This window comes from Cibotium barometz, chromosome 51 (assembly GCF_041138505.1).
Source record: "Cibotium barometz isolate CiBa-2024 chromosome 51, ASM4113850v1, whole genome shotgun sequence".
Taxonomy (NCBI): Eukaryota; Viridiplantae; Streptophyta; class Polypodiopsida; order Cyatheales; family Cibotiaceae; genus Cibotium; species Cibotium barometz.
In genome coordinates, this window is record NC_141096.1 from 9,012,775 (window position 1) to 9,031,206 (window position 18,432).

The 18,432-nt window shown below is 46.0% G+C and overlaps 1 protein-coding gene across 1 annotated transcript in view; it reads left to right on the forward strand.

Annotated features, from left to right (window-relative positions):
• The first annotated feature begins 1,498 nt into the window (after positions 1-1,498).
• Positions 1,499-18,432, forward strand: part of LOC147609297 (histone deacetylase complex subunit SAP18-like) — a 37,978-nt gene continuing 21,044 nt past the window's right edge. Inside the window, exons 1-2 of the mRNA XM_086787865.1 lie at positions 1,499-1,660; positions 2,867-2,899. Coding sequence (XP_086643991.1) covers positions 1,532-1,660; positions 2,867-2,899 — 162 coding nt within the window. The 5' untranslated portion in view covers positions 1,499-1,531. The remainder of the gene's footprint in view (positions 1,661-2,866; positions 2,900-18,432) is intronic.

Below are 18,432 nucleotides of genomic sequence, written 5' to 3' on the forward strand. Positions count from 1 at the left end.
ATATATATATATAGAGAGAGAGAGAGAGAGAGAGAGAGAGAGAGAGAGAGAGAGAGAGAGAGAGAGAACTGAGATAGAGTGGGCAGAGAGGTGAGGTGATAGTGAGAAAGAGAAGGAGAGAGATGAACTGAAGCTTGAGAGAGAGAGAGAGAGAGAGAGAGAGAGAGAGAGAGAGAGAGAGAGAGAGAGAGAGAGAGAGAGAGAGAGCTATGATAGATGTAAGCAGAGAGCCTTATTGGAATCCACATGAACACATAACTTCCATTTCAAAATGATGTGAATTTATATTCATGGGATATTCTAGAGTAGAAGATGGACATACCTCCCCGCCGCAGTAAGCTCTAGCGAAGTCCCCTTTAGCTGACCTACAAGGGTAAGGAAGTAACCCTTGTCGTTTAAACATGCACCAAAAATGAAACGTGAAACCTTAGAAATAATTATACAATACATGCATTTTAAGGACCTCCTAGGATGTTGTACCATTACAAGCTAGGCATGCTAAGGACTTCGCTTTCACACAAAACAAATGCTGGCAAAACTCACTATGATTGCTCATGAAGACCTTTGAAGCAACCCCCTCAACGGCTTGGGGATTGACCTTGCCTGTTCTATGTGCATCAATGCTTTACACACATGGAGGATGCTAGTCCTCACCACCAGTCGACTACTAGGACGCCAACATATGCCCATCATAGAGGTGTCAATTGGATGGCCTTATTTCATCTACGTCCATGGTCCTTTATATTATATTATACTATATATAAAGGTGAGAGAGAGAGAGAGAGAGAGAGAGAGAGAGAGGTTGTATGTGTGGGTGTGTTTGGGTCCAGAGAGAGAAAGGTAGAGGGAGGGAGGGAGGGAGAGAGAGAGAGATGCACCTGAGAGAGAAAGTTGAATGTCTCTTTATTGGAGAGAGAGAATTGTGTGGGCCGAGGCAGAGGGTGCATCTAGAGAGAGAGAGAGAGAGAGAGAGAGAGAGAGATGGGTAGCAAAAATGTAATTTTTGTTTATGTATGCAAAGTGTGCTACAACACCTTACATGTCAAATTCATTCAACGATTTTTTTGGAAACATAATTATAATTATGTTTATAAACTGTGTAGAAACATATACAGTAGTCTACAGATTTGATCCCATCTTTCCTCCTCCCGAACAAAAGATGAATGCTCCCAAGAAATGTGATACCTAGCTGCAAGCCAGCCACCAGAAGAGACTCAATAGTATACTCTATAGGAGTTTGTTCCTTCATGAACTCTTTCTTGGTCGAGATCTTTACATCAGGTCTCATTCCAACAATATTCTCTATCAAAGCCGTAAAGGTATGAACCGGTTCCTTCTCCTTGAGATACCATCTTTGTGTCTTAACCAATTTCAATATATGTCATTGGTGATGCTAGCTGTCTTTTTTTTTTTAATGGTGCGCTTAGGAGAGGAGTTGACATTAACAAGCCATAAGTCAACTAAAACTTCAACACGCCAAAGTACGTACGTCGATAAACTAGTGCCTCATTTTACAGGTGTTGCGTCAGCGATGTCTCATGCGGCGGCGGCAACAGCAGCAGCGGCCGATGTGCAGAACAGGACCCCAAGGGTGCCCATTCCTCTGCCGCGAGGCCCTCCGCCCCCGCCGCGTCCGTCCATAACCGTAGACAGAGAAAAGGTATAGATCTTTTGATCCTATTTGGTTTAAGTGTGTGTGCGCGCGCGCGCGCGCGCGTGTAGAGAGAGAGAGAGCCCTTGGCACTTCCTGTGCATGGAAGTGATGCTGCTTGCTAGTGTTTGGCTGTTTTGGTATGGGCCTAGACTAGTGGTGTCCATTACATGAATGATACCATCGGTCCTTACTTGAGTAGGTAACCATGGACTTGTATCAGATCTCTAGTAAGCACACACATAAGAGTGCTTGCTAAGTTTTGGATGTTCAGTTGCCTAAGAACGAGTTCTCCTGCTGTATTGTTCTACTACTTTCATACACTATGATGAAATTGACTAGTCCTGTCCTAGCCTTTCACATTATCAGTCATAAGCGTGTTGGAAGCAGACTAATTCTGATCATTCAGCCTGGGGGCCTCAATGGCCATCCAGACACTCCCAAATCTGGGATTTGCGTCTCATTTACCGATTTTCCTTTTCGCGCTTCCGAGTCATGGTCTCCATCACACCACTTCTGGCACTGTCCTGCATTTCCATAGGCTGTTTTTAGGCAACATGTGTCTTTTGACTCGTAGATTGGCTCCTGGCTAATGCTTCAAAGAGTACAATGCCTTTTATAGGCTTTTGGAGCCTTATCTTTTAACACACCCACACACGGGCTTGTGCCTTCGGGAGTTGCTAGACCCCTCATACGTGTGCACTGGAGCTTCAAGGAAAGCTGGGTATGCCTGGTCTATGTGAAGTTGGGTCAAATCGAGGCACATAATGCGGTTGATCTTCTGTTGTGAAAGATCAAAGAGGGGGGAATCTAGGCTATACTTGAAGGAAGGGAGGCGATCCATGTGAAAGCCATGTTTCGTAGTAAGCTCGTGGCCACACCCATGTGCGGCTTGTGTGCAGCCTGCAAGATCGAGGCGGATAAGGCGGTTGATTCCTTGTCGGGAGAGATCAAGAAATGGTGAATCAAGGGTGCACTTGAAGGGGAGAGGATGTCCATGTGAAGGTCATGTCTGTCGAACTCTATGGTGAGCATGTGAATACATGGAGAGAGAGAGAGAGAGATCATAGTTTGACATGTAAAGTAGTTTTGAGCTAATATTATAATTGGTTGATTAATGAACTAGAGTTACATTGAAAGCTCTTACATAAGATAATGTTTTTTTAAGGGCGTTTATTATAGTGGTTTTATTCATACGTTGTGTTTGTTTTGCAGACATGTACCTTATTGTTGCGTGTATTTACCAAGGTAAAACATCCATTTGAGGGTTTTTGACTTTGTCTTGAATCTTGTGATGTGCCATTAGGTGTGGTTTTGTATGCATGATAAAATTATTGCAAAGATGTATAAATAACAATCATTACTTTTAAATTAGGAGTTGAGGAATGCTTTTGCAACAAGCATAGCTTTAATTCTCATCTAATCATTTTGTATCAATGGCAGGATAATTTTTAAATTCCATAAGATAGTGCCTTAGGCTTTTCCAATAGTCTCCACTCATGATGAAATACAATCTAGTGAGGTTGTAGTACCTTCTCAAGCTCATCCACTTTTGGTGGATCTTCAAGAACAAGTTCCTTGGGTTTCGGCTTGTACCTGGACACTAATCCATGGATTAGGATCTAATCCAGCGGGGTTAGGGGGCCGGAGGATTAGGGATTAGCAGGCAGATTCTTGGCTAGGGTTCTTGGATTGATAAAGCAAGCTTATATAGCAAGTTAGCTATTTATGGTGTAGTTATCACTATATAAGACATAGTTGTGTAGATGCACCATTGAAGGGGTGGCTTGGACTAGGAAAGCAGACAGGCTCATACCATGCACATGGTGAGTATGTAGCGGAAAACATCTTAAATACACGACTGCGTGCCATTTCAGCCTGCAAATAACTAATGTTTGACACAGAATGCAAATATCGGGCATGTCGACGGCCTACGGTATGCACATGTGACGGATCATGTGCAACATGAGCAGGCCAAAGCATGTGTGCCATTGGAATACCCTTTGGAATTGGCATTTCCTCATCCCTTGCTCATTTGTCTATAGTGTGAAGTGTAAAATTTACAGAATGTTGAAGTCCACAAGATCGTTTCCTCACTAAGGAGAGGGAAACAACCGTGCTTTGATACAAATGTTGTAACTATTTGGCCCTCCTAGCTCTATTTCACATGATGGAACCCATGCCTGGACATTAGACAAGTGGAAGAAGACATGGGAACACGGATCATATAGTTTGCTCAAGAAAAAGCATCAGTTTTGGTCAAAAAGCAGGAAAAAACAAAAAGTTAAACTCGGTTGACCATGAGCCAGGGCACCACTGACAAGAAGAGTCTGAGCCGGATGAAAAAGCTAAAAGCCGCTTTTTCCAAAAGCAGCTCCAGGGCCAAAAAGGCAAGGCCGTAAAGTTTGAAAAGCAAAGCATAAAAGAACTTGGAAAAGCTGGTCAAAAGTTGAGCAATATTTTATTATTAAAAGAATAAAGAAGAAAGCATAGTGAAAAAGTAAAAGCAAAGCATGGTAGCTTTTTGGCAAAAAAGCAGGACCCCCTCCTTGGTTATAAAACTAGCATGAACCCCTCCCTTTTTGGATCATGGTCGTGGCCATCTTTATTGAAAGTGTGGAGTAGATCATCATCATCGTCAACTTCATCATCGTTGGGACCTAAGATTTCATCGCCACCTTACTAACTTCCATCTGCAAGCGCTGCTCCTTCCCTGGTTATTGCCTCTTGTGCGTTACCACATTCCGACCTTGCTGTGTTAGCTCGAAGACCATGAAGACTTGTGGATTACTAACTTCCACCTGATCCAACCGTCCATTGAAAAACACTGCAAACCTTTGATTATCCTCCGGGGATGAGCAAAACTCCGTTATCCAAACTCCAATTATTCTTCCCTACTTGCATTGCAGCTGTCCTCAGTTGCACGATGTTCATATAAAGTGCCCTTGTATAAAAGGAAAAGATCCAAGCAAAGCTCATCCAAGATACCCAAGATTTTGAACATTGTGAAACCACTGTGTGTCCACTGCAAAGGCTCACATTCCGACCTTGCTGTGTTAGCACGAAGACCATGAAGACTTGTGGATTACCAACTTCCACCTGATCGAGCACTCTCAGTCTGGCCAACCGTCCATGAAAAAACACTGCAAACCTTTGAGTATCCTCCGGGAGCGAGCAAAACTCCGTTATCCAAACTCCAACCATTAATGCATCAGCTAAGAACGGAGCACAAGAATTGCTTGCACCATCTCCAACGTACTTTTGCATAAGCATCCTGCAAATCACGTACATATTCATCTGTGGTTGCAAAGATTTCATCTTTTGTACGCAAAATGGGAGGCTAGACTACTCTGCCATACATAACCTCAAATGGAGCTTTGCCCGTAGAAGAGTGTATGGTATTGTTGTAGGCGAATTCTACCAATGGTAAAAACATCTCCCACATGCTCTTTTGCTCGGCGCAACATAGCATTTAAGAAAATCAAGTCTGGCTGAATTTGTGGCTTCACTTTATCCATCCGTCTCGGGGTGGAAAGTTGGCGAGAAGTTAAGTTTTGTGCCCATATTGTCGAAAAGAGTCCTCCAAAATAGGCTAGTAGTCTTGGGATCTCTGTCAGCCACAATAGACTTAGGCATTCCATGAAGCTTAAAGATCTGTGTGAGAAAAAGTTTAACCAGTGGTCTGGCTTAGTGGTCTTCTTCATTGGGATGAATTGAGCCTATTTGCTGAATCTGTCCACAATAGTCCATATGGCATCATTGCCATATTGTGAATGAGGCAAATCCATGATGAAATCCATGGCTATGCTTTCCCAAGGTTCATTTGGGACAGGTAAGTGCTGAAGTAACCCTGGGGTTTTTTGCTTGGTGAACGTTACTTTTTGGCAAGTTATACATTGACGTACACATGCCTCAATATCTTTGCACATAGTGGGCCAAAAGAAATACCTCAATATAAACTGAGTGGTGGGCAAAATTCCTCTATGCTCTACATAAGGTGGTGCTTGAGACTCATGCATAACTTTTTGCGTGAAGTTTTGGTAACACATTATCTGTTAGCATACATGAGGTATCCATCTTTACATATGTCACGATTGTGACTAACTCTCTTAATCTCTCCCTAATTACTCCTTAATCCCTCATTAACTGTAAAGACACCTGTGAAGGGTCACACCCTTGTCAGAATATGCAGCGGAAATGATATCCAAACTTGGGTAGACAAGAGCAAGTAGACTGCAGAAAATAATCAGCACAAGAAACACAGAGAGATGTGTGTAAACTCTTCTCTATACACAAGATCCCGGAGATAACTGAATGAGAAAGTGGAGGAGGATGGGGGGCAATATATACAAGCCCATGAGGGCAGTCGGCCAGCTCTAAAAGAGGCCCACGACTGGACAAAACCCACGACTGCTGAAAAATAGCAGTCGGCTAGCATCTGATGTCCCATGCCTGCACAGAACAAGTCGGCCAGCACTCAGACAGCCCACGACTGCTACAGATGCAGTCGGCCAGCTTCAGAGTGGTCCTGGCATCACCTGGCAGCCCTCCAGCCACTCGGAAAAAATGGGAAAAATAGGGAAAAAATATGGGGAGTGTGGAAAAATGATATACGGGCGGGCACACCCACAACAGAGGCCCTGGTGTATAAAACTGGACAGGAGATGACTTCTAACACCCCCTCTCAGCTCCTGGCTGTGTAACCAACCACTGGGAGCTGGGGTGCCGCCTGAGCAAATCCTGAGAGCAACTTCGTGAAGAGATCCACCGTACTGTCCTCCGTCGAACAGAACTCCAGCAAGATGTCATCAGCAACAATCTGTTCACGAACAAAGTGCCTCTGGATGACCATGGGTTCCTCCAGTGGAAGCCCAAACCTGCAATGTAACCTCCTCCTGCTCCGTAAAAGTGCTCCTGGGCCATAAGTAGATCCCCTCGTGTCCGAATCTCCTCCCCAAACCGAGTCACTCCATCCGTGGAGTCGGACTCCATCCAACAATCCCCCTCCTGCCTTTAGTTTCTCGCGGTCAGCGTCGGACATCTTCTCAGAAGACTTCTCCAATGAAGCCTTCCCCTTGCCCGAGTTACGGCCTTTCGACCGTTGGCCAGTAAAGGCCTCCGAACCTCCACCCTGAGGAGGGTTCGTGAAATGTTCCTCCTGGTCCAAGACCATTGGCACAAGCTCCTCCCAAGTAATGGTGCTGAGCCTGCCACTCGTGATCAACGAGGAATAGAAAGCGGAATACTGACCAGGCAAGTGGGAAAGTAACGTGATGGCCATATCTTCGGACGATATCTCTTTCCCAGCTTGAAGGACTTCCTGCTGAAGGGCCTGCAGCTTGTTAATGTGTTCCCGCATTGTCGAAGACTTTGCAGGATTCATAACCCGCATCTGCACTTCCAAGGATATCCGCTTCATGGGTGACACCCTGTTGTACAAAGAAGCCAAGTGCTCCCATATGCCTCTCGCCAGCGTCATGTGCTTCACATGGTTGATCACCTGTGGTGTGCAATTGAGGAATATAAACGACCGGACCCTGGCGTTGACACGGTCCCACATTTGTGCCTGTGCCTCTCGGTCCTTCCTCGTCGATAATAACTCCCCTTCCTCAGCTTCCGGCCTTGGCACCCCTTTGATAATAAAATCAACAAGATCATATGACTCCAGAACTGACTCCATCATGACCTTCCAGATGCCATAATTGGACCCGTCCAACTGCCGATCCACTGGGAACGTGGGGAGAGTCGGAATCTTCACGTGCTTCTCAGCCATCTCGATTAAATCTGCCATCTCGGAGAGTAACCTGAAAGGGTGGGTGGGTGGGAAAAATCTGAAAATCAGAATATATGCAAGTGGCTGTCCAGCCCCTCTGCCCGCCTTCCTCTTGCACCTTCACTTCCCGTTCAGCCCGAAACAGTCCACCGATCAGCAACCTGTTGCTCCCCCTCTTGCTCAGAAAAACGCCCAAGATCTGCTAGAGCCTAGGCTCTGATACCATGTCAGAATATGCAGCGGAAATGATATCCAAACTTGGGTAGACAAGAGCAAGTAGACTGCAGAAAATAATCAGCACAAGAAACACAGAGAGATGTGTGTAAACTCTTCTCTATACACAAGATCCCGGAGATAACTGAATGAGAAAGTGGAGGAGGATGGGGGGCAATATATACAAGCCCATGAGGGCAGTCGGCCAGCTCTAAAAAAGGCCCACGACTGGACAAAACCCACGACTGCTGAAAAATAGCAGTCGGCCAGCATCTGATGCCCCATGCCTGCACAGAACAAGTCGGCCAGCACTCAGACAGCCCACGACTGCTACAGATGCAGTCGGCCAGCTTCAGAGTGGTCCTGGCATCACCTGGCAGCCCTCCAGCCACTAGGAAAAAATGGGAAAAATAGGGAAAAAATATGGGGAGTGTGGAAAAATGATATACGGGCGGGCACACCCACAACAGAGGCCCTGGTGTATAAAATTGGACAGGAGATGACTTCTAACAACCCTTGCACACGGGTCACTATCAAAGGACATGCCTATTCATTAAAGACCCCCCTTCACAGGGATGTGCCTCTTCAATTGTACCTTTTCAGCCTCTATTTAAGAAAGGCCCCTGTCTCAATGCAATCATTCAGTCTTCTCTTGTAGCGTTTGACTTATGTTCATTAATCAAGTCTTTAATCATGTTAATTAAGCTATAAAAGCTTTACAGCGGTATCAGAGCAAACTTTTTTCCGCCTCGTGAAATGCCCAAACCCTAACCCTAACCCTAAATCAGCCAGCCAAAACCCTAAAATTGGGTGTAGCAGGTATTGAATGGAAGAGCAGGAGAGAATGCCCCATCAAATTCAGCCCCAAACTCCCAATTTTTGGTAATTAATGCCGGGCCAGCCATATGCAGAAAATTTTTGAACAGAGGCAAGACAACATGCAACCTGCAAATAAGGGAGCTTACCTCTTCATCCGGTACCCCTTCGTGGAAAGGCACCCCTCCTACCCCTCCATCGAGCAAAGACACCCATTTGTGGGTTCACTCCAGTCGGCTGCCCGTTCGAGAGTAAAACGGCGAGTATATGTTTTTTAATTTAAAAAAAAACATAACACAAACAAAAAAAACACACTCTAAGGGCTTAAGATGTAAACTGCCACGCATACAAATAATAAAAAACCCATATGTGAGCCACAACACAAACGGGCGCCACCTATTCATGCCTCCCTCTGCGTGCGCCAGCCTGCAGCCGCCTCCTCCTCGACGGCTCTAGCCCGCCTTAGCCCTTCACCTCGAGTGTGCATCTTGCTGTCTACACTCTCTGCTTGGACTAGCCGCTCCCCTTTGAAGACTCGCATGTTGGACAACAGCCTTCTCCTTGGTGCTTCTCCTATAGCAACATCATCATTTATGGCAACATTTTCCAAGTGTGATTTTTGTATCTTCTTGGGCATTAAAATCTCACATAATGTGGTGCATTAGAATATCGGAAACCCGTCATTTCATCCTTTTGCGTGCTCTCCACTCATTAGGGGCCAATATCACTTTTTACGGGTTTAAGAGCACCTCCCAGATCATGTGGACTCACATTACCCTCTTCTCCGACAGCTTATGGCAGAGAAAACCTATGAATCCAGTTATTTACAGGATACACCCTCACAGTCCATAGTGTCCTCTCCTACCCGTGTTTCTCCACCTGTCTCTGTCCCTGTTCCAGTGAGTGTGTCCCCCTCTTTACGGCCGACACATTACCGTGTTCAGATAGCCACACCGACTTCTCACCTCTGAGAGTTCGATGTGTGGGTGATCCGTGTTCGTACTTTTCCACAAGATCTGGATCATTACTGTTTTATACTCGGGCGTCATATGAAAGAATGGTTGTAAATCAGAAAAAACAGCAAATAGATCTTACAAAGAAACACACGTGCAAAAGAACTGAAGTAGAAAACTTGTTATCTGCTGAAGTAGAGCACGAGGGCTGCTCGTAGGTGCATACAACCAACAGCAATAGCTGAATAATGATGTGCTAATGATGCAAACCCAAGCCACCTATTTATAGGTTGGACAAGAGTTGGTCAGCCAGTATAAAAACAGTGGGTTGGCCGACTATGCAAAAAATACTAGAATAATGTCTAAAAAATAGACAAAAATAGCAGAAAAATATCTAAAATAAGATGAATGCATGGCCTCATAAATCTAGCCAGATATAGCATGAAATATACACATATATGCCCAATCTGGAGATGATAATGTCAACACCTTCTCTTCAGCGCCAAATGGGCGGACCAACTCCAGCACGCTGACGAAAGACCTCCAAAGAAGCTCGAGGGAGCGGTTTGGTGAAGAGGTCAGCAAGATTGTCCTGAGTGGAACAATACTCAAGTCGAAGAAGACCAAGCTCAATCCAATCCCGAACAAAATGATAGTGAACCTCAATGTGTTTGGAGCGGCCACGTATCACAGGATTCTGAGCTAAAGCAATGGCACTCTGAGAATCCGAGAAGATGACAACAGGGGAATCATCCGCACAACATAAATGCTCCAAAATTTGATGTATCCATAACGCCTCGGCTGTGGAGAGAAGATAGGATTTGTACTCAACCTCGGTAGAAGCCGCAGCAACAGTCCTCTGCATCTGAGATTTCCAAGAGACCAATCCTGTACCAAGCATGAAACAATATCCCGTAGTAGATCTCCGAGTATCAATGCAACCAGCCCAATCAGCATCCGTAAAGCCCACCAAAGAAGAACCACCAGAATAAGTGACGCCATAATCTAATGTGCCACGAAGATACCGAAGCACTCTCAAAGCTGCCTGCCAATGAGATCTCCGAGCTGCTGAAGAGAACTGGCTGAGTACGCTCATAGCATAAGAGAGATCCGGTCGGGTGTTGACAAGATAAAGCAAGGAGCCAACTAACTGCCGGTATTCTATGGAATCCACCAAAGGTGTATCATCCTCCTTAGACAATTTCGCACTGGGGTCCATAGGACGAGAGAGGAGAGCAATCTATCAAGCCATAAGTTGCAAGCAACTTCTTCACATACTTCTCCTGGGAAATGAAGATGCAATCATTTCTATGCCAAACCTCCAAAATAATGAAGTAAGCCAAGGTCCATCATCTCAAACGTGAGGGAAAGTTGAGACTGAACCTGAGTGACCAACTCAATCTGTGAACCTGCAAGAATGAGGTCATCAACATAAAGCACAATGATGCATATATCCCCATCAGAAAGAAGCACATAGAGGTTTGGATCTGCATATGACCTCTCAAAACCAAGAGATAACAAGAAAGCATCAATCTTTTGATACCAAGCACGAGGTGCTTGTTTGAGACCATAAAGAGCTTTCTTCAACAAGTAAACATGGTCCTCATGTCCTTGAATCACAAAACCAGGAGGCTGCTCCACATAAACTTCCTCCTCTAAATCACCGTTCAGAAAGGCAGATTTAACATCCATCTGGAACATAGGCCATCTGAAACGAGCAGCCAGAGCCAAAACAATACGAATGGAAGTAAACCTGGCTGTAGGAGCAAATGTCTCATCAAAGTCCTCGCCGGCCTTTTGAGCATATCCACGAGCAACAAGACGGGCCTTGTACTTATCCAAAGTACCATCTGCATGAAACTTGACTTTGAAGATCCATTTGACACTGATGACTCGTCGATGTAAAGGCCGTGGTACTAAATCCCATGTATGATTCCTCTCAATAGAGGACATCTCGGCTTCCATAGCCTGTCGCCATTGTGGTTGGGCAAGGGCCTCCTCCAGAGATTCGGGTTCATCAATCGTCTGCAAAGTACTCATAAGAGCATAATTCACTGTGGGAGTGGGAACCCGAGAAGATCTCCTCAGACCGGATGAAGAAGTAGAGACCCGATCATGCAACTGACTGTCATAAAGGCCAGAATCTCGAAGTAATTGCTAGACCCAACGGGGTGGACCAGACCTCCTCACAAATGTGGAAGAGGAAGTATCCGCAGCTGTAATGGACGCACCCGGGCAGCCGGGGATGAAGAAGGGATGTCCAAGCGTGTGGGAGATGATGTAGAGGTTGTCCGGATGACTGGCTGAGAAGTTCCGGAAGACGGTCCAGCACTCTGTATGGGGCTGGAAATAGCAGAAACAGGGGCTGAAACAGTAGCAACAGTGGGCTGAATCTTAAGTCTCCGGAGGCACAAGGGGTGATGAAGTGCCTGATGGGAGCAAAGAAAATTCACCGATATCGGGCGGAAATGGATCAGTATCCTCAGAAAACTGCATGGGTGAAGAGGAATCAAATCCAAAGAGGGTCTCATCAAAGCGAGCATCACGAGATATGATGATGTCCTCCAACGCAGGATCCCAAAAGTGGTATCCTTTCGACTTCGAACTATATCCCGTAAAGATCATCCTCTTCGACTTCGGGAAAGTGTAGTCCTCTTTTGACCTGGCACATGTACAACGCAACACAACCGAAAACTCGTAAGTGTGAGACGGAGGGCTTATGTCCAGAAAACGCCTCCTCTGGTGTCTTCCCATCGACCGCCTTTGTGAGAGAGCGATTGATGAGATAAATTGAGGTAGCCACAGTTTCACCCCAGAAAGAGGGAGGAAGACTTGTTAGATTGGTGCATGCGGAAGCCACACTCATACACACGTAGAGAGAGAAGTTGGCGCAGAGAGAGAGAGAAAAGTTGACGAACAGCTAACTTTAGCAATGAATAGTTGAATAATACAATGGGTGGGCATGGGTATATATACCCTCAAGTGAAATGGCCGACTCACTTAGATACGACTGAATCCACATGAGATACTATATTTTAACACCCTCTCTGTAGCTCATAGTGGGCATAGATGAAAAAACCAAGTCGATGCAGATGCAACCATGGACACCTCAGTACTGGCCGGATACCAAGTACACCTCGGAAAATGCACCAAACAACCTGTCTCCTCAAAGAATGCTATCTTGAGCTTCAGCTGCCACATAGAATAATGAATTGCAGGCGATTCCACATTCATGATCCCCCATTCGTTGAACTGAGAACACACACGTCCAAAAGATCTCTTGAACATTGAACTATCGACACATGACGCCCAAAATTCTCTGACAATGAACTAGGAACTCATCCCATCCATAGTCTGCTACCAATGAACTACGAATACATCACGTCCATAGATTTGTCAAGCTGTTCCATGCCAGATGCATGTGCCTTGAACTCCGACACACGGGTCCAAATCACCAGAACGGGAGCACAGACTGCCCCTCTCTGCCACTCACATGCCTCTCTCTGGCTGAAGCACGTGGTAGCATCCATCCACCAAGCTAGAATGCTGGAGTATGTGCCAGTGAAGTCCTCGCCACACCGGCAGACGCCGTAGCATCCCTCTTAGAATCACTGTCACTGTCATCCTCGTCAGCTTTGCCTTTGCCTTTGTCATTTGTCGAGCCTTGAGCTTTAGCTTTGGATTTGCAATCCCGAGCCAAATGCCCTCGCTTTCCGCACTTATAACAACGGCTCCTAGACTTCTTATTGGATTCCGATGCAGCATGTGCCGATTCTACATCCTTCGGAACCCGAATCTTGCCTTGGGAAATGAGCACTGCTTCCTCCTCAATGAGAAAAGAGCTGAGATCATCAAATTCCAGCTTTTCCTTCGTGACTTGTAAGCGTAATGTCCTCGAGACCATCTCGTACTCCTCAGGCAACTTTGTAAGAACCAAGGCAGCTAATTGGGTACTAGTTAATGCACTATTCATAGCCGATAACTGATCATGGATAACCTTTGCCTTCATTAGAAGTGACTGCATAGAGGTCCCGGTTTCAAACTTGATGGAAAACAACTGGCCGAGAAGGGTTACTGCTCGCATTGTTGAGTCTCGATCAAACATTCCTGCAAGCTTTGACCACATTTCCTTGGCAGTCTTTAAAGTCTGAATGGCAGGGGAAATTTCCTTGGTGAGAGATTCTGCAATCGCCGACATCGCCTTCGCATTGTGAGCATCCCAATCCACAAGAGATTTGAGAAACTCCTCCTCCTGAAGACGTGTGAACCGATTGCTATCCCTTCGGGGACGTTCCTCCGAGCCATCAACAATGTCCCATAAGCCTTTTCTGCTAAACCATAGCCTCATGATCAAATTCCAATGCGCATAGTTGTCGCCATTCAGTTTGTCGTCCTTGCTTGAACACGGGAGACCCATCTCATAAACTCCGTCGAAGATCTCAGTCGAACCAAACCTCCTCTCCGTAGCCGACACACTTCTCGTTCCTCCTCTTGTAACAGTCAAAATTTTTAACGCTGCACTTGATCGCTTGCTCCTACAAATTCCCTTTGTGCCTTGTTAAATAGAAGTGTGCCAGGCTGCAAGGCCGCATTGGACCAGCAGAGGCATGACAATGATCAACTGCACTTGTAGTGGGGGATTAGTGAGACACGTAGTGCTCCTCGCCCCTCGCCACATATGCTCGCACGGACGCTTTGCTCCTCACACTCATCCGGACCAGCGAGTGCCCACCATAAGCACCCACGTGTCACCCGAAGCCAGCTTCAAGCCTCCACCACCAGACGCCGTCGACCACGCCGCCGGCCAATGTGTTCACAGTGCTGCCCCACCCCTCCTCGCCTTGTCTGCAGCAAAGCCGAAGCACAGCACACACGAGCGGCTGTCTGCAAACAGCGAAGGAGAAGCACAGCCAGCAGCACACACCACCTTTCACGATCGCCGCCAATACAGCATGCAAGCCAACGCTGCTCTTGTTCTCAACTGCTCCTACCTGCGCTTGAGGATCATTGAGCCAGAAGCTCTGATACCATGTCAGATTGGTGCATGCGGAAGCCACACTCATACACACGTAGAGAGAGAAGTTGGCGCAGAGAGAGAGAGAAAAGTTGACGAACAGCTAACTTTAGCAATGAATAGTTGAATAATACAATGGGTGGGCATGGGTATATATACCCTCAAGTGAAATGGCCGACTCACTTAGATACGACTGAATCCACATGAGATACTATATTTTAACAGACTCGCATGATGCAAGAGGGATCGAGCCATCTCCTTCACTGTTCGGTTCTTCCGCTCCACTACTCCATTTTACTGAGAAGTATAAGGAACAGTCGTTTGCCACTGGATGCCTTTAGAAGTAAGAAACTCATCAAAAGGTACAAACTCACCACCATTGTCAGTTTGTAAGAATGAAACTTTGCTTTGAGATTGGTTCTCAACCATTGGAAGCCAAGACCTGAAATTGGCAAATGCATCAGATTTGCGTGCCAAGAAACACAACCCTACCTTCCGTGTGAAGTCATCCACCAAGAGCATATAATAACGGGCCCCGCCAAGGGACTCAACCTCCATAGGGCCAGCCAAGTGTGCATGGAGCAACTCAAGTCTCCGAGTAGCTATATGTGTAGCCTCTTTTGGAAAGGACTCCCTGTGATGTTTCCCCATCATGCAAGAGGAACAAATGTGTGGGAGAGCTCTCAACTCTGGAAGTCCACTAACAAGTTGCTTGGAATGAAGCTTTTGCAGAGCGGCAATAGGCACATGACCAAAACGTGAATGCCACAAAGAAGTATCTACAATAGAAACGAAGGCATGGGAGGGAGAGAAAAGCTGATGAAGATGAGATTCCAAGGAAGAAATCTGAGAAGAGAAGTCGGTGATCTTGTAGAGGCCTTCATCATGAACACCATTAGCCACAACCGTAAGAGTCTCCGATCAATCACCTCATCATCTAAATAAATGCCAAGTCCCTTCTGAGCAGCCATGTTCACTGAAAACAAATTCTTCGAAATACGTGGCACATGTAAAACATCATGTAAAGTTGCAGAGGAACCAAAAGAAATGTTACTAACTCCATGGACAGGTAAGGAGGAGTCATCCAATGCGTACAGAAGAAGAAAGTGGCTTGTAGTCCTCCATAATGTGGGAATGTTTGGTCATATGTGCCGAAGCGCCGCTATCACCAATCCACTCAATTTCTTCATGTGTGGCACTCACCTCTGCATCAGAAGTGATCTCTGTGACCACAAGGAAGGAATCCTATGAAGAAACGGGAGAATCTGTAACTACCATGTATGCCACTTTGGCATTGCCCTCCTATGGAACCTTGTCCTTGCCTTTGTCCTTGGAATCTTTGTCAGCATCTTTGGAGGTGTCCTTGGCTTTGTACTTGGCTTTGGCAGCTTTGGAATCATTACGCTTTGCAAAACACCGAGCCTCTGTATGGCCAGGCCTGCCACAATAGGCACACTCCTCCTCTTTGGAACCTTTGGATTCCTTAGAATCCTTACTTTTGCCCTTCTCGCTTTTGTTGTTGCTGCCTCCTTTGCCTCCTTTGAACTTGCCCTTACTTTGGGCAACAAAAGCAGAATTTGTCTTCCCTTTGCCTCTCAATAAACATTTGTCATGTAAGTAAGTCACAACTTCCTCAAAAGAGGGTAGAGGCTCACCGAAGTAGATGTGATCTTTGAAAGAGTCAAAGGATGATGGCAGCTTACCAAGCAGTTTATGGATCGGGTTGTTGATCGAGCTCCCATACTCCTCAAGCTGCCTCTTGATCCTTGTGAATTCCCCAATCTTATCAATGATATTGATGGTAATCTTCTCAAGATCCGCCTCCAACTTAGCAATCTTCACGGAAGATTCTCTCTCGAACCTCCTCTGAATCTCATTCGACATCTGACTGGCATCACTCCGGGAAGATATGAATTGTGCCTGGATAGATGGTGTCGTACAATGGATGATGATGAGACGGGCCCGTGCATCCATAACTCCACAAAACGCGGGATCCACCAAGTGAGGAGTGGTGACAGAGGGCCACACACTTGCTCCTTCAAGAAGCAATTGCGTATAAAACGACCAAGTATGGTAGTTGGTAGCAATCAGTTTCATGGAATCACTCACTTGAGGGGGTGAATAGGATGGCACATGGGAAGGGGTTGGGATGAGGGTTTGTGGGAGGGGGAGAAACAAGAGAAGTGGTGGTGGTGGGGAATATGGAAGGAAAAGAAGCAGGAATTTGGGAATAAGGTAGAGAGACAGGAAGCTGGGAAGAAGAAGCCTGTGAAGTTGGGGCTTGGAATCGGGGAGAAGAAAAGAGAATCCCCGAGAGAGAAGAATGACTATGACCAGAAGCCATATCCTTCGATAACGCAGCAGAATCCTCCTCTTCAACAAAGCTGATCAGAAAATCATCAAACTCCTCCTCGAAAGCTGAGTGCAGCCAAGAGAAAGGAAGGAGAAGAAGGGATGGGAGGGTGGGAAACCAAAAGGAGAGGTAAGAAATAACTCCCCTGGGTTAAAACCCTGTTGTAGCACCAAAATACAGGGCTGAGATCTGAAAATGCAGATCTCCAGCTGAAAACGCAGCACCTCTGTGGAAAACGCAGATCTCGGGCTGAAAACGCAGCACCTCTATGGAAAACGCAGCTCCTCAATGGAAAACGCAAGTCCACAGCAGAAAACGCAGCTCCTTTGTAGATGTAGATGCGGTGCATCTTTGCCTACAGCAGTAGATGTAGAAAACGCAGGTCCCTTTGCAACACTGGGCTCAGATACCATGAAAGAATGGCTGTAAATCAGAAAAAACAGCAAATAGATCTTGCAAAGAAACACACGTGCAAAAGAACTGCAGTAGAAAACTTGTTATCTGCTGAAGTAGAGCACGAGGGCTGCCGTAGGTGCATACAACCAACAGCAATAGCTGAATAATGATATGCTAATGATGCAAACCCAAGCCACCTATTTATAGGTTGGACAAGAGTTGGTTGGCCAGTATAAAAACAGTGGGCTGGCCGACTATGTAAAAAATACTAGAATAATGTCTAAAAAATAGACAAAAATAGCAAAAAAATATCTAAAATAAGATGAATGCATGGCCTCATAAATTTGACTAGATATAGCATGAAATATGCACATATATGCCCAATCTGGAGATGATAATGCCAAAATCATCCTTATCTGGGTGCTATCCTTCCTGAGTGCAGCATCATTTTTCATGAATATTGCACCTATTCTGAGAACATTTATCCATCTTCGTTCACAGTGCGTCCTTCTACACTAGATTATACACCTTTGACACCAGCAGCTGCCCCTACCCCTATACTTTCTTCTCCAGGAGCAGACTCTCGTGCGAGTCCAGTCCCAGAGGATTGTCCTCATTATATTGGATGGTCCATAGCCGCTTCACCAGCATGTAGTCTCTCCTCACTAGATTTAGAGATGCCGCACCCTCCAGCCAATGGTTCTTACTAGAGCCCAGCGGCATCATCAGCAGCAAAAACCCCTAGAGCCTTGTCACCCTGCAGTCTCTACATCAGCATCTTCTCTCATGGCGGAACCTGTCGACACACTAGCTCCTCCAAAATGGTAGCAAGCTTTGCAGCAACTTCAGCAGCAGTTCCAACAGCAACTCCAAGAGTCCATGGCATCCTTGGCTTCACAGATCCAGCAGCTCCACACGGACCACCACTCCCACACGAGTTTGTCAAAATATGCAGCGGAAATGATAACCAAACTTGGGTCCACAAGATCAAGTAGAGTGCAGAAGATAGATAGCACAAGAAACACTAAGAGATAGGCGTGTAAACTCTTCTCTATACATAAGATCCCGTACAAAACTGAAATAATAAAATGGTGAGGAGCATGGGGTCTATTTATATGTCCCATGAATGCAGTCGGCCAGTGCTTGAGGGCTCTTCATGACTGCATAAAGCAAGTCGGCTAGCAGAATATCTCCACGACTGTACAAAACAGGTCGGCCAGCATAAAAACCTCCACGACTACAGCATAGGCAGTCGGCCAGCCA